Source organism: Spea bombifrons, chromosome 3 (assembly GCF_027358695.1).
Source record: "Spea bombifrons isolate aSpeBom1 chromosome 3, aSpeBom1.2.pri, whole genome shotgun sequence".
Taxonomy (NCBI): domain Eukaryota; kingdom Metazoa; phylum Chordata; class Amphibia; order Anura; family Pelobatidae; genus Spea; species Spea bombifrons.
Genome location: NC_071089.1, coordinates 16,604,060 through 16,619,871, shown reverse-complemented (window position 1 = coordinate 16,619,871; position 15,812 = coordinate 16,604,060). Strand labels below are relative to the sequence as shown.

The 15,812-nt window shown below is 38.0% G+C and overlaps 1 protein-coding gene across 1 annotated transcript in view; it reads right to left on the bottom strand.

Annotated features, from left to right (window-relative positions):
• The window catches only part of PLCB1 (phospholipase C beta 1), a 227,329-nt gene that overhangs the window by 69,961 nt on the left and 141,556 nt on the right, over positions 1 to 15,812 (bottom strand). Inside the window, exons 6-9 of the mRNA XM_053460832.1 lie at positions 11,846 to 11,899; positions 7,183 to 7,258; positions 5,331 to 5,431; positions 3,197 to 3,363 (exon numbers count right to left, since the gene is read on the bottom strand). Of these exons, the coding sequence (XP_053316807.1) occupies positions 3,197 to 3,363; positions 5,331 to 5,431; positions 7,183 to 7,258; positions 11,846 to 11,899 (398 nt within the window). The remainder of the gene's footprint in view (positions 1 to 3,196; positions 3,364 to 5,330; positions 5,432 to 7,182; positions 7,259 to 11,845; positions 11,900 to 15,812) is intronic.

The following is a 15,812-nucleotide window of genomic DNA, read 5'->3' as shown; positions in this document are numbered from 1 at the left end:
AAGTTGGAAATGATAACAAAAGAAATATATTCCATTCTTCTTAAGCATCTGATATTGTTACTGCGCCTCATGAGGATAGTTGGGATATTTCCAGCTCTTCTTCACTATTAAGCCCTGCAAAGGCTGAAGGCAAACATCTACAGAAAGGTCTCAGCCACACAGATGTCATTTCTCTTTCACCGGACGGTCCCAGGAGGAATCGCATCTCCACATAAACTGCCTGAAACCTCTAGCGGATTCCTTCACTCTAATATCCTTCTCCAAAGACAAGGTAATTGCTGCATCCTTCTTCGAATGGACAACGTCTCCACAGCTTAATATATCAACCGCCTCAGCGGCACCAAGTCGATACCTTTTACAGAGTTTGTGAAGAGTTTGTGGCGTTTCTGTTTAGATCGTGGAATTACTATACATGCAGAATATGTCTCGGGTTTATCCAACATAGTAGCAAATAAGTTGCAACTAAGTAGCAGATACCTCTCAGACCCTATCAGAAACTGCTTGATCATCAATCACATTTATGACCTATGGGGTCCACTGCACATAGACCTGTTTGTTTCCGGATTGCCAAGTATTAGCCGTGGAAGCTTTCCTTCAGGACCGGTCCGGAAAAAATGTAACTGTTTAATTCCTGTACTGTTTTTTGCTGCTATGGGAATTGTAAATAAAATGAAAGCATAATATTTGCCTCATGTCCTTAATAAAATAATGACTTCACTTCAGTTAGCAAAATAATCAAATTACATAGCCAGTCACACCATATATAATTGACAATAATATTAACACAGACATATGGGTAGAGAAGGAGCAGAGGGTCTGATTTTTCAAGCTTTTAGTCTATTAATAAGTTTGCTTTTCAGCTATAAAAAGTAAATTTTTATTAAGTAATGGCAACTGAATGAAGATCTAAGCCCATTCTTTCTGATTGCCACATTTACATTTTACTGATAAAAGTTCATCGCTGTGTTGCAAAATCATCCAAACATTTAAAAGCACGTAACACAAAAGCTTTAAAAGTATGAGTCTGTACTCCTCTCTAAAAATCTGTACATCTGATATGATCAAGGTGTCAGTAGGGTTAAAGCACCATTGTTCTGAATCATACGTTTTCTCTGAAGATCTGTGTGCATTTAACATTCCCACCAGCTCTCGCTCATCTCCCTCAATATCTGCATAATGTTCACATTCATCTCTCAGAACACTTAATTCTATCTTGACAGTGAAATCCAAAGTGAAACAGACTGTATCGAAAAATGAACGGGGGAACCTGACAAACATCCCAGATCTAAGCAAGATGTCATCCCTTTCTAATAAGGGTTTTCATCTGACTACGTCCCTTGGGTAAAACCACTCTAAGCATTAGAGCTTTAACCTGCACAAAAATACACACACATGCAGTATATATATAGTTTGTTTGTGTGCAAGCTGGACTGGCCATTTGGCTCACTGGGCAAGTGGCTGTGGGCTGCTGGCCGGCAAAGCCATCCACTCACCGCAGCCAGGACTGGTTATGGCCAGCTGTACGCTACATGTGCATAAAAATGTCACCACGAGGTGGCTCGCCTTAAAGTGCTAGGGTCACCCTGTCATTGCCAGTCCGGCCCTGTATATATCTGTTTTTATCTAATAATGGGGGGTATTTAGATTTGTATTAGATCCATTGCCCAAAATACTTTACTCTTGGCTATAGTTCTCTGGGCTTCTCATTGGACAATACTGGTAATTGCAATGCAGATCATTACCATATCTTTCAGTAAGGTCTGCAGTGCCTACTGGGCACAACGGGTATGTGACATGTGGGCCAATGTTTGATAGCGCTTCTCTAATAGTAGCCAGTCGATCATTCAACTCATGCCTTTGTGTGGCTGCCATTTTCAGTTCATTTGTGCTTTTGGGTATAGACCGAAACGTGCTTACAGCTTCAGGTCACTTAGATCAAGCTTGTTTGCAGAGAAGGAAACAATGATCTGGCAGCTTTATATTTTCTATATACTGCAAGCTGCAATACACACATTAACAGGTTCCAGTTAAATGTTCTGGAACACTTAATGTTTGCTTCCATAAATACGCACGCTATAAGTAACAAAAAAGTCAGTCTAAACCCAGATAGGGTACCAACTAATTACAATGTTCAGGCTCACAGTGAAAATATATAAAAATAGTTTTAAATGCTAGGTAAAAGGCGGCCATGTAAGAAATTTCACAAATGCACACAAATTTTATCTGATAACTATGATTTAAAGAATATACCTTTTCTAAGAATATTAAATATTTTTATAAAAGTTGAACAAAAAGACCTGATTGAATGGAAGCTTTTTCCAGTAAGAAAACATGGTATGAAATCAAATTATGAAGAAAAGAGAAAAAAACATGTTTAATGAATTATATAATTAGTTACATTTATTATATGTTTTTTTATGGTGAATTCAATTATTGTAGATAATAGCGTTACTCTGTTCAAAATAAATTTTACTGTATTTTCATAAGGCAACCCCCCCCCCAATCTTTGGATCTTATTGAAAGAAAAAAAAGAAAAGACCTGAATATAAGACATTTATGTACAGTAGTGTGGGAGTAGGAGTGGGGTTAGTAATATGGAGTGGTAACTTCATGTACAAAATCTCGCATACTCACATCAGTCAGTGGCTCAGACATGAGTACCACAACTTTAGGAAGAACAAGTCCTACGATGCTCAGTCAACCTTAAGGTTTTATTTCAACCAACTCCTCTACACAGGAAGGACAGTGGGAGGTCATGCTGAATTATGCAGCATACACTTTGTGAAGGTCGTTCCTCACAGACCCGCGCCTATATGGCTCTGAATGTGGCTTGCAGTTCAGAGACTGGCAAGTCTTTGAATGCATGCAAGCGTATATAATATGTCAGGGGCGCTATAGTAGGTGGTAGAAGCGCTATATCAGATGGTAGGTAGTGGAGATCCAAGGTCTGAATGAAAGTCTTGTAATTGAGCAAATATGGTATATTATAACACATACATTATATACATACCCAGGCCCTGTTACAATCCCAACACCTAGACTCAGCATGAATACCAACTTTGCTATAAAAGGTATAATATGCTGTGAGCAAGGTAGGGGCTGAAGCTGCTAGAGACTTGATTGTTATTACCGTGTGCAGCATGCGTAGGAAGAACAAACGGTAACTAGAAATCAAACTAAATCTGTACTCGCTCACCTCTCATTGCCAAAGCACTGTTAGGTTCATATTTCTCAATCAGCTGCTGAACCTGCTCTTGCTTTAATGGCGGGTAGAGAATTTCATTTAAACGTGGATCTCTTTGCTTAATATTAATGAATTCGGTCATTTGATCAACGGTGAGGTGCGGTTGGTTCTTTGTACCACTGTAGAAAAATAACATGATAATTTTGTTAATTATTTAACAGCAAGAAAAACATAAAATCATTCCTTTGTGGTTATTAGTATTGTTTCAAGTTTTAGTCATTTGATAGCCTTTCAAATGGGTACGTACTATTTAATTTACTGGAATACTTTACGACTAAAAGGTGCCCTAAGATAAACCAGATCATCCATTCTGTGTATTTCTAAACACTTGGTGAAATAATGTTTTTTCTTAGTGCTTCGTGGCTCATTTGGAGTTTGCATCTGTATTATATCTACATTGCGGTATTTACCATAACCCTTTGGTCCCGGGTGGGCCCGGGTGCGTGAATCTGTTAAGGGCCCCCCCACCCCCTCACCCCCCCAAAAAAAACATGATTTTTACCCAACAATTTTTTTTCAACAAATTCAACAAATTCAATTTACATATTGAATCATATCTGTAAAAAAAAATCAAAGAAAAAGGGGCGCATGTACAAAGGGCATAATCAAAGAAAAAGGGGCGCATGTACATAGGGCCCCTTTTGTACATGCGCCCCTTTTTCTTTGAATACATAAATAATGTATGGAAGCATAGCATAGCGGATATAGATCAACAGAATAACACACAAACCCAGCATTGCAGAAATAGATCAAATAGAATTCACATAAAAACTCTGCATTAAAGGTATAGATAAAACCCCCTAAATTATAGGCATAGATCACAGGTTGAACACCCCAAAACCAGCCCTGACCAGCACCCAGATAACACATGTAAGGTTTGCCATCTTTGTCCCCAAACAGCCCATACTGTGCCTGGCTGGATGGGGACAAAGGTGACACTGGGGAGCTGAACTTGTGTGTCTAATCTATATATAAGTGTTATATATGTGTCTAGACAATTATATCTATATAAAAATAAATCTAGGAATCTCCATTTTTTAAAGAATTTTTTTTTAAAAAAACTTATGCGTTTTGTCCCCCTCCACAGACGCACACATATATTTATTTTTATGTTTATAATTGACACCTGAGATTTTTTTTAAAATTTTATTATAGTTTTTTTTACATACTAGCAGTAAAGATAATTATTTATTGCATGTTTCAAAAGAAAGCCCTACTTTTTCCTGACAAAAGAAACATATATAATTTGTGTAGGTATATCAAACATGGAAAAGGGGGGTCTTAATTAAACCAATATATAGTAAAAATGGCAAAAACATACATTATATGGGGTATTAAAAAAACCCAGTAGTGAAGGGGTTAAACAAAGTGTTTAATAATAAACATGTCTTGCCCTTTGGTGTTAATTTTTATTTTTTTCTAAAAAAAAACAGTGACTCATTCCCTTAAAATTCATAATTAGGGCAGTTGCATGTTTACATAAATACAGGATGTTTGTGTTTTTTAACCCTTATATCTTATTTTTTAATATGATTACTACACACTATTTCACTTTGAGCAGCCATCACAAAAAATCAAAACATAAGATCTAATTTTCAGAACCATCAAATACCTTATCAACCTTTGATGCCATCCGGTGCTCCTGCACTCTGAGCGTGAGGGGGCGGAGCTTTCGCCCCTCATGCTGCATCAATGACTAGGCGGCCGTCGCCAGCTCCGTGGCCCGGCTTGCCTTATTAAAAAAAAAAAAAAAACCCGGAACAAAGATCTTGGGCCCCCCTGCCGCCGGGTCCCGATTTCGGGCGGCCCCTTGGCTTGGGCCCCCCTGCCGCCGGGGCCCAATTTCGGGCGGCCCCTTGGCTTGGGCCCCCCTGCCGCCGGGGCCCGATTTCGGGTGGCCCCTTGGCTTGGGCCCCCTGCCCCCGGGGCCCGGTCGCAGTCGCGACCCCTGCGACCCCGGTAGTTCCGCCACTGCCTTTGGTGACCTAATACACAAGTTATTTAATGGGTGACATTCCCAGGACAATCTGGATTGTTACATTTAATAATATTAGATAATCATTAAAAAAAAACCAAAAAAACTTACAATTCAGAAAAAATACTGTCAATCTCAGGCCGTGGGCACAGGTTGTTTACGAAGGCTCTGTACACCTCTGGAGTGAAGTCATCTTGAGGAATGGAATCACTCTATTAAAAAAGAAAAGATAATACATATTGCAGTAATTACAAACTAATATCTAGATAAAACTATGTTAATTACAATTAATACTTTCAACTTTTTCTACAATAGTTACAAGGATACATTTTTACTAAGGGGAAATTATTTAACAAATTTAACAATAAGACACATCTAAATGTCTAAGTACCACAGCTAATCGTTCATTAATGTCAAATGTTTATTAAAGCTGTCTTTTTGTAAATCCATAGTGGAGTCATATGTGATCCTACTACACACTGTAAGGCAGTTTCTTAGGCAGGATGCTTTTTTGATCAGCTGGAGATTGAAGACATCACAACACCCTAGAATTCTCACCCAGGCGATTGGGAACGGCAAACAAGGTGAGCTATCAGAAAATCCTATGTTTTACGCAAGAGCTAGTGAAAAGTTGTCTCGGGAAAGATGGTTTTATTCCCTATGAAGAAAAGGAGCCATTGGATTTAAGGGTTAATTTAACCGGCCCAACCCGACTGAGGTTGCCTGCGAGCTGAATTATTAATACCTGTATGCCTTTGGACACACAGAAAACACTCCAACTATCAGATAACAGTCATCCATCTCACACATTAAAGTGCTTATGAGTGCTGGAGTGTACCTTTAGTGATACGTGTTAAGGTTATTTGCAAAATGGAACATCCACCTTACATATTTTTATTTAGAGCAACTCATAACCTCATGCTGACCATTCCACTGGTTGTCATGGTAATAAAATGACTCTTTTAAAACCTAATTATATATATATATATATATATATATATATATACATAGATATAGATATACATACAAACAAATGGTTTCCAAGGTAATTAGCTGCCATGATAAAAGAAGATAATAATAATCAAAACTACAATTTTATAGGAATCTCTGTGTGCTGAAAAACTGAACCTCTTAAAACTGTCTGAACCACTATCTTCACAATTAGCTTAAAGTAAATATACCGCTGTGGACAGAACGAGCATTTGACTCTGTTGCTCGGCTACCAGGTTGTTATTTCACCTATAAAAATGCAAAGAGCAGTTGCTCAGAAAAGCATGAACCACAGTGGTATATAATAATCTTTGTAGGGTGGTGAGCAACACCTTCACAATATGCTTAAGGCTCTCCTGATCAGGGGATTGGGCCCTAGACACATCCCTTACAACATTTCAGGTGTCCACATCTAGACACCTGAGTTGGGGGTGTTTAAAGTGGGGAGGGGGGACCATCCCTAGAAGGGTTGGGGCATGACCACTCGCCAACCTTACATGAACAGAACAACTCGGGGCACCCGTCGTGATGTGGGCTCTCTCAGATTATAAACACGCACATTTAGGACTCACAACTACAATCCATCACTTTATACCCTGTGTATTGTTTTAAGTATTACGGCCTTAATGCACCCTATTGTTAAAGTCACACAAAGTATGCCTAAAACATAAAGAATAAAAAATATACTAGTACTACAAACATTAGCCAGAATAAAGCACAACTGAAAAAGTGCTGCCCCAAATTGTACATTCGCTTTTTGGGAACCCAATTGGACTACTTTGTTGGGAATTTGTTAATATGTCAGTATGCTACTGTATGTTACAACGGGGAATAAAATAATGCATGTTTTTTTACCATAAGAAGAAAGAAACAGAAGAAAACACTACAGTTGTTTTTTTTTGTTCTTGTTCATTTGCAAATTGAACTGAACTCTAAAGTGAATTATGTTCCGTGGCACGTCTCGGGCACTTACTCTGACAGATGGAAGACTGCAGGCATCTAATGCAGTTTCTACTCTTTTCCTATCAGCGGAAAACAGACGATATATACTATAAAAAAAAAAGAAGAAAAACATCATATTATTCGATTGATCGTACATAATGAAAGACAACACAACTTATGCCAAAAACATTCTGTGGAAGCTTCAATGCACCTTTAAGCATTACATTTCTGTATTTTATTTTCTCTCTGGAAACACACGGATCCTTATTGTGAGGCAGTAGCAATAAACAATCTAGGGCATATCCATTAGTTGCTTATATTGGGCTTTATAACTGCACTGCTGCTTGAAGACATCGGCAACCATGGAAAGACATGATGACCAATTCCCCCTGCAGTAACTACCTGTCTGCGTAACCCATTTACCTACCTATATAGTACCTGGAATCCATCTAATTCATTTGCTTTTTTTTTTCCTTATGGCAAAACAATGAGATGCTAATACATGGGAAACAAATGCATCTTCTATATCAACACATGCAGAAGTTTAATGCTAGGTTTATGGCTATCCACCTGCTCTTTACATAAACTATTCCCATGACCTGCTCCAGCTGGTTAATATAGTATGCCAAACACCAGCATTTACTATAGACATTTACCAGACTTATGTGTTTGCTCTGCCATGTATGCAATTTTGAAATTCACTTTGCATCTAACAATACTCTGCCCAATATTTTGATGCTATGCTTTCGTTATCATTTGTACAGTTTCCCCCAAAAAATGAAATTTCCACCTCTCCACTCCAAAAAGGATACAAACAAGATTTCCCTGTTGGAGGTTACATAAGTGATAAAGATTTTATTGAAATTTAGAAGATCAGTAGACAAACATTCAAAATTTTGTGATCCAGTGTCAGACAGCATTTAACTAGGTTGGTCATGTCTAATGGCACAATTAAAAGTTGTCTTTGTTTTGAAACAGATACACAGCAAAAATATTCTGTTATCATATTGTTTAACTATTGATGGAGAGTTCTTTCTGGCAATACTCATCATCCATTCTAAATTGCATTGGTTTCATATTATCGAACACCAGCGGAGCATCAATTATTTCTAAATAACTGTGCACTAGTAAGTCTACTGTATTGTTGGAACCCAACCAGATTAATGAAATAAACCTTCCACAAGGGTACTGCTCTATCTGAAGCATGACCTGAAATAAATGTAATGCAAATCCTTTAATCCCTAACTAAAATTAACTTCATGCTTTAAGACTTCTGGCTCATCTGAATATATTTTTTTTTCATGTTGTATAGCATAATAATCAACAGAAGACAGACTTGTGGCTCTATCTACTAAATAAACCTGTAAGATGGGTCCTGTGCCCAGTCCAATCAAATGCAGATCTACTAAACGCTAACTTTACCTGAGCCAAATGACTTGTAAGCAACCCTGCAAAGTCTGAGAGAACCTGTTAAAGCTGCACTTAGTTATTCTATATCACCACATGCCCTGTCTGCTTAAATATAAAATGGCAGGAATCTGGCAGTCAACTCTCACTTTTTTTGCAACAAGATATTTGTTTTCGAATGCATCTGACTTTGATCGATAGAGTAGTACCACAAATTAGTGTATCTTCTCATTTGATTTAGCTGAAGGCAGTAAGTCAGAGGAAAGAATTAAATTTAAAAACTTTAACGTTTTCTAAAATGCTAGCGGCTCTATTAAAATAATCATAACTTTTATAAAAAAACCTACGCATCCTGAGGTGGTTTAGTGCCACTTTTAATATACAGTCCTGTAAGAAGAAAATACACCCTCTTTGAATTATATGGTTTTAAATATCAGGACATAATAACAATATCTGTTCCTTAGCAGGTCTAAGAATTAGGTAAATACAACTTCAGATGAACAACAACACATTACATATTAACACTGTGTCATGATTTATTCAACAAAAATAAAGTCTAAATGGAGAAGCCATGTGTGAATTAAGAAGCTAAGTAGCAGACAGGTGCTGCTAATTAAATGTTCTTGATTAGTTGATCATCAGTGTGACCACCTCTATAAAAGCTGACATTTTACCAGTATGCTGGTCTGGAGCATTCAGGTGTTTGTTAACACGATACCAAGGAGGAAAGACATCAGCAATGATCTAAGAAAAACTATTTTTCTGCCCATCAATCTGGGAATGTTTATACGGCCATTTCCAAATAATTTAAAGTCCTTCATTCTACAGTGAGAAAGATTATTCAAAAGTGGAAAACATTCAAGACAGGAGTGGACGTCCCAGCAAATTCACTCCAAGGTCATATTAGAAAATATTTACATTTAATAAAATAATTCTGATAAACTGTTATGCAATATCACTTAATTATGCCTAATCTGCCTATTTTACCTAATTTGTAATCTTAAATGCCAACCTTTTTATTGTCAGACTTGAAAATCTTTTTTACCATCACTTACATCTACGGTATTTAGTAAACATTCTTAAAAAATGTGTTTACAGATAGAACACTGAATATGGCATGGAGGCCTACCTCCATAACTAACGTTTTGATTCCAATCTTTGTTTTCCGGTAGATCAAGAATCGTTACCATAATCAGGAATTTAATGAGTTATATGTTAGTAAAGTCTGACAATCTTTTGAGCAGTAGAATTTAATTTTGTGACCTAGTAAAAACACAAGGTGAGACAATTTCTACATCTCTTTTATCTTTTATTTTCTGCTCTTTTAAGTTTTTCTGCTATATTCCCAAAAGATATTTGTTTTCCTTTTAAAACGATAAACCTACATAAATCGTGCTTATTATGCAGGAAATAATGAGATGCTGTTTTTCTTTTTTTATAACTTGCTACAGCTAACTTCAAAAGGTTACCGTGCAATTTTCCAGTAACAGTATTTTTTATTCAGTGAAGATTTGTAAGCTTGTTTTGAATTGTTTTATATAAATATGTAAAATATAATATTTGCCATTAAGAATAATAGGGTTGTATTTCTAAAGTCTTTTAATAAAACCAGTCAGGATGCAAAGTGATCATAAGTATATTTCATATTGATCTCTTAGACCTTATCTTATAGATAAATAGGAACAGTTAAAATAGGAATTAGTTTAAGCTGAACCTTCTTATTGGGCCAACATACAACAAGGTTTAAGGCCGCAATAAAATGGTTTATTGATATAAATACATGATTCTTAAATAAATGAACACTGATGGGTCAAAAAGACTCATAAAAAGATTTTGCAAGCCCCTAAAACAAAAGTGCCCATTTGTGTCCGTTGGAAATTTTGGCCATAAAATCATGTTTTTAAAGGCGCTCAGTAAGGCATTTCTACTGAAGAGACGATTGTTACAAACTTGGACGAAAAGGTGCATTATTTATTTTTATTGAATCCACAACTTTATTAATACATTGTTACAGGCACGGGGAGAAAAGGCCAACGATTGCCAAAATGTCTCATGATTAGAGAGCTTAGTCAAAAGCGTGAATAATAGCGCACACGGCGATTTGGTATTTTCACTGCAGGCAGAGTGTGGGTTGTTCTCTAAGTCTGAATGTGTTTATGGTATGACACACAAAACCTGCTTTTAGAAAGAAAGCTTAATGCAATAGAACAAGAGAGCGACAAACTAAGTGGACATTTAGCAAGAACAATAAGTAAGACAAAAAAATGGTAGTGAATAGGCATTTAATGGAACTACTTTCCAAGTCATTTCTATTTCTACAAAAAAAAGAAAAAACAATAACCAAAAGCACTGAGCAGTAGAACAGTTTTGGATTTAAGATTACTCAACAGCCTAGCGCCCTTTCCATCAAACTGAAGAGTCAATCATTTCCCTCTTCTTTATATCACCAGCCCAAAACGCAAGACTTTCTGTTGTCTTCAGATTAAAAGCCAATGATAGCTTTCAACATTCCTTTTTTATTATTACATTTGTATTGTGTTTCATAGGGGAAGTTACAGTATAAAGCATTAACAATTGTTAATTTCAGGACTTTAACAATATAGATGACATGGATTATTTGGCATATATTCTTCAAATTCTCAGCTATCAGCAAAGACAATAGTTACAATTTCCTATTTATATACATAAAGAGTAATATAATGATGTTCAATATACGATGTGCCTGAAGAAGTGACCACAACCTAGTGACTCTAGTGATATTTTTTATCAGGAAGAAAAGGAAACCAAGAGATGAGAAACCCATAAGAACAAAGAAGGATAGAGACAGAGAAGAGAATATTAGAAGAGTGTCTCCCTGGATAATGCTTTCAACATTTTTACCAGGCAAGCAGTCAAGAACACCAAATCACAAACTACGCCACTTTTGCTCTCTCAACTTAATGTCTCTTCCTCTACTGTAACTTATTCTTACTCAGTTGCTAAATTCCTGTCTTATTCTGTTTATTTTTTTAATTTTTCCCATTGGAATGTCAAATGCTATTTGTGATTCCCAACTCAGGAAACCTATCCATTATAATATATGCACACACATATACAGTATGTATACAGTCCAAAAAAACATGCATACACTCCATGTATTGTCTCTCTGCTAATCATCATCATCATGTCTGGCCTTGTTTTTCAGGTCACACGCTTTTAAACAGTCTTATTTCTTGGTACCCTGGGCAGTCAGGGCTTTACCGACATACTTTTACATGTTTTACATTATTTTAACAGAGACAACTTACTTCTTAACAGGAATCCGTCCTTCTTGGTTGGCTTGGAGCTTAAGCTTTGTGTACCTAGAAAAAAATAAAATTTAAATATTCATTAGATCAAAAAATCATAAACCTAGTTAAATTTGTTATACAGTAGCCTAAACTGGTCTTCTGTAAGGAAACATTTTAAAGCATGATAATGAGAGTGTAAATCCAGCATTCTTATATCAGGTAGATACCGCCAAGCTACTTAGCCCCAGGAGCAAAATTCATAACAGGTTATGTCCTGATAATGGGAGTCAGAACACTCCTGAAATGTTGAAATTATTAAAGATTAATCAAATATTTTGCATAAAATCCAAATTAGCTTTTCCTTTTTTTTTGAGATTACAAAATATTAAGCCTCAGTTACATTGTAATGTTTACTGGTTACTCCCTGCATATGTATCGCAACTAATGTTTCTGTAATTTTTCATATACTCCAAACTGAAGTACAGCATCCTGGACATGGCATGGTCACGGGAAAAAAGCCGGTTGAATTTATTTTTGGTCTCTTTTGAGTAGACATGTTGGAATTATAATCGCAAGAATATAGAGCTCCCCAGGGACTCTCTGACAACCTCTCTAAGGAAGAATGCATTTAAAGTACCGAATGCATCACTTCAAAAGTAATAATAAAGAAGGTGCAGTCCTGCTGCAGCAGCTGCCCTCCTCCCCCATGGTCTGACATTGCTTTCAGCTGATTGGCTGCTTGAAGCAATCAATCAGTGACAGGAAAATGCTCCCATTGAAATCAATAGCAGCACTTTCCACACATGTGCACCATGATTCATTCATGATTCACAGGATTCATCGATTCTACTTGAACTAGCTAATTTAAACTCTGTTTTAAAAATGTTAACTATGAAAATGCAAAGACAACTAGTTAAATTCACCATAGTTGTTGTTGTGCAACTCCAAGGAAATATTCAAGAAGTGAATATAAAACTGCTGATTATTTTGTTTTAAATTGTTATTGGTCAAAACAGTTCTACTTTCAAAGGGGTGAAAACACCAATGTATATGCTGTTGCTGTATATTCACAGACAGTATGTTCTAGACATCACTTATACATCTAGATCTCCCTCTCTGCACACACATTACTAATGAAAGGATCATCCATGCTCTAGAATGTAAGCTCGTTTGAGGAGGGCCCTCCACGCTTTCTGTAAGTCAAATTGTTATGTTATATACTACTTGTTATGTCCTGTTTACCCATTGCACAGCACTACAGAATATGATGGTGCTATATAAATCCATAAATAATAATAATACATGTTCGGTGTAAGTAAGGAGTAAGTCTAGCCACCATTGACAAGAAGCAAATGGTATCCTCCTATGTTAGATGTTCATTACAAACCACAGGTTGAGTGTTTCACAATGAACATTGTGATTTTTCTAGAAGTAAAAAATATGCAGAGTACTGGGAAATGAGGGGAAAATCCATCAAACAACAGATATGTCTAATAAGAAGCAGACAGCAGCTTGTACATCTACTCACTCTGCATAACCTCATTGTTTGATGCAATGCAGGGTGATCAGTTTCATACGAAGTATTGGAGTTCAGCTGTTGGGACAGCAAACCATGACATGGTTCATCTGCATGGAAGGTCACAGCTATGGTACACTTAACTGTTTCGCAATAAAACCTGTGAGCTAAGCAGTAAGCACTGTAGATTCCCGGTCCTCATAAATTGGTATACTGTACTTCCAACGTCAGATACATGGCTCATGTGCTTGTATTTTGTATGTTAACTCTTTCAGCACCATGTCTATGAGCAATACATTGCAGTGAGCAGCAGCAGATTATACTGTATATTTCCATAATTAGTTTTATGTACACAAAATCCTTCAAATATCAAGGAAGATCTTACATACAGTATTTCTATATTATGCATTAAGTTGTTTTATTGGACAAAGAGTTAACAAATATTAGAAGGTGTGTTCTTGCACATTGATGATTTGGAAATGGAACTATTTAGGTGTCAAAAGGGAATGCATTTCTCATTCATTCACTGAAGGGGTTAACCGTGATGCCACCTAATTGTCATGATGGTTCTCATGTATTTATTTTGTATCATGTAGCATTAATATATAGAGACGATATCTCTTTAATAGGCAGGTTCTCTACCGACATTTGTTTCATAAATGATATATGCAGTTTGTTGGGTGAGGATGCTGCTTATATCCTCCTGAGGCATATCTTAAGTTAGAGCTTCTGGCTGTGATCCAGCTAAAGTTGGTAAATACACGCAAATAGCAACTGTAAATATTACAGTCAATCTGTTTTGTCATGGCTAGTAATGTAAATTGTAATATTGTCATACATTTATGTATGAGATGTAATATCAAGCATAATATTACTGATGAGACTCCAAGGCTTGCCGTTTAAAGGTGTTGTTCCACTTAGAGAAAAAACTATACTGTACATTCTCTAGGTATGCTAAGCAAATTAATATTAGCATAACAGATCTGTAATTGCATTCTTTCCTATGGAGGTTTATATGAAACTTTATGTTACCTTAAAGCAGGGCTTGACAAATTTGTTGTGAATCTAGGCGCCAGGTAAAAAAGTTAGGAGCCAGGATTTTTTTAAACTAAGAGTTGGTCAGGAGGCATCCGATCATCATCAGCCCACTTACTAAACTCACAGCGTTTGACCTGGAAGCACCGTGGACTTTCAGGTCAGTGCTGTTTGTTTTTTTTTGTAAATAAATTTTTTTCATCTTTTTAACTCTTTCGATGCTGATGTTCCATTGGAGCACAGCATTGACATATATTTAGTCCCCACAAGCTTGTGGGGACAAATGTTAACCCCTGCAATGCCACGAATGTGTCATACACAATTGTGGCATTGAAGGGGTTAACGCTGCACTGTCGCTCTCATGGAGTGATCAGGCAGCAGGGGGTGTTGGGGCTGGTCTCCACACTCATGGCGAGACCAAAGAACCCTCTCACCCTGTCCCTGAAGCTGCCTCTGGCAGCTGGGAAGCAATTGCTGGTCTATAGACCAGCCACTGCAGGGGGGGAGTCTATGATGACGGCTGTAGGCTTCCATGCCTACAGGAATCATCAAAGGGCTTGTGGGGGCTCGTTTTTTTGCTGTTGCTGGGCTTCCAGGCAGACCACCGGCAGCAGAGCCCCTTACAAAACGGGAGTTAACCCCTAAAACGCCACGATCGCGGCATTGAAGGGGTTAACGCTGCACTGTCGCTCCCAGGGAGCGATCAGGCAGCGGGGGGGGGGGGGGTTGTGTTGGGGCTGGTTTCCACACTCATGTGGAGACCGAAGAACCCTCTCCCCTGTCCCTGAAGCTGCCTCCAGCTGGGACTCAATTGCTGGTCTATGGACCAGCCATTGCAGAGGGAGTCTCTTTGATGACTGCTGTAGGCTTCCATACCTACAGGAGTCATCAAAGGGCTTGTGGGGGCTCGTTTTTGCTGTTGCTGGTCTGCCTGGAAGCCCAGCAGCAAAGCCCCCAAAACGGGAAATAACCCCTAAATGCCGCGATCGCGGCATTGAAGGGGTTAACGCTGCGCTGTCGCTCCCATGGAGCGATCAGGCAGCTGGGGGTGTTGGGTGAGGTCCCCAGACTTGTGTGGGGACCCAATCAACACACAAACCCCTTCCCTGAGGCTGCCTGTGGCAGCTGAAAACACGAGTGCTGCTTTTCCAGCAACCGCGTTTTCAGCCTACAGGATCACTCCGTGGGAGTGATCTCAGGCTCGGGGGCGGGCTCGGAGTGGCTGTGCTGTCTGCCCAGACTTCTGGGCAGACGGCAGCAGCGCCCCCGTGTGGTGACTCAGCCTCTTACATCCACACTTTTTTCTGGATGTAAGAGGCTGACAAAACCTAGGCGCCAGGACAAAATTCTCTGTCGCCATGGCGACCTGGCGCCTGGGATTTGTCGAGCCCTGCCTTAAAGGTCAAAATAACACTAATACCGAAAATAGCCTAA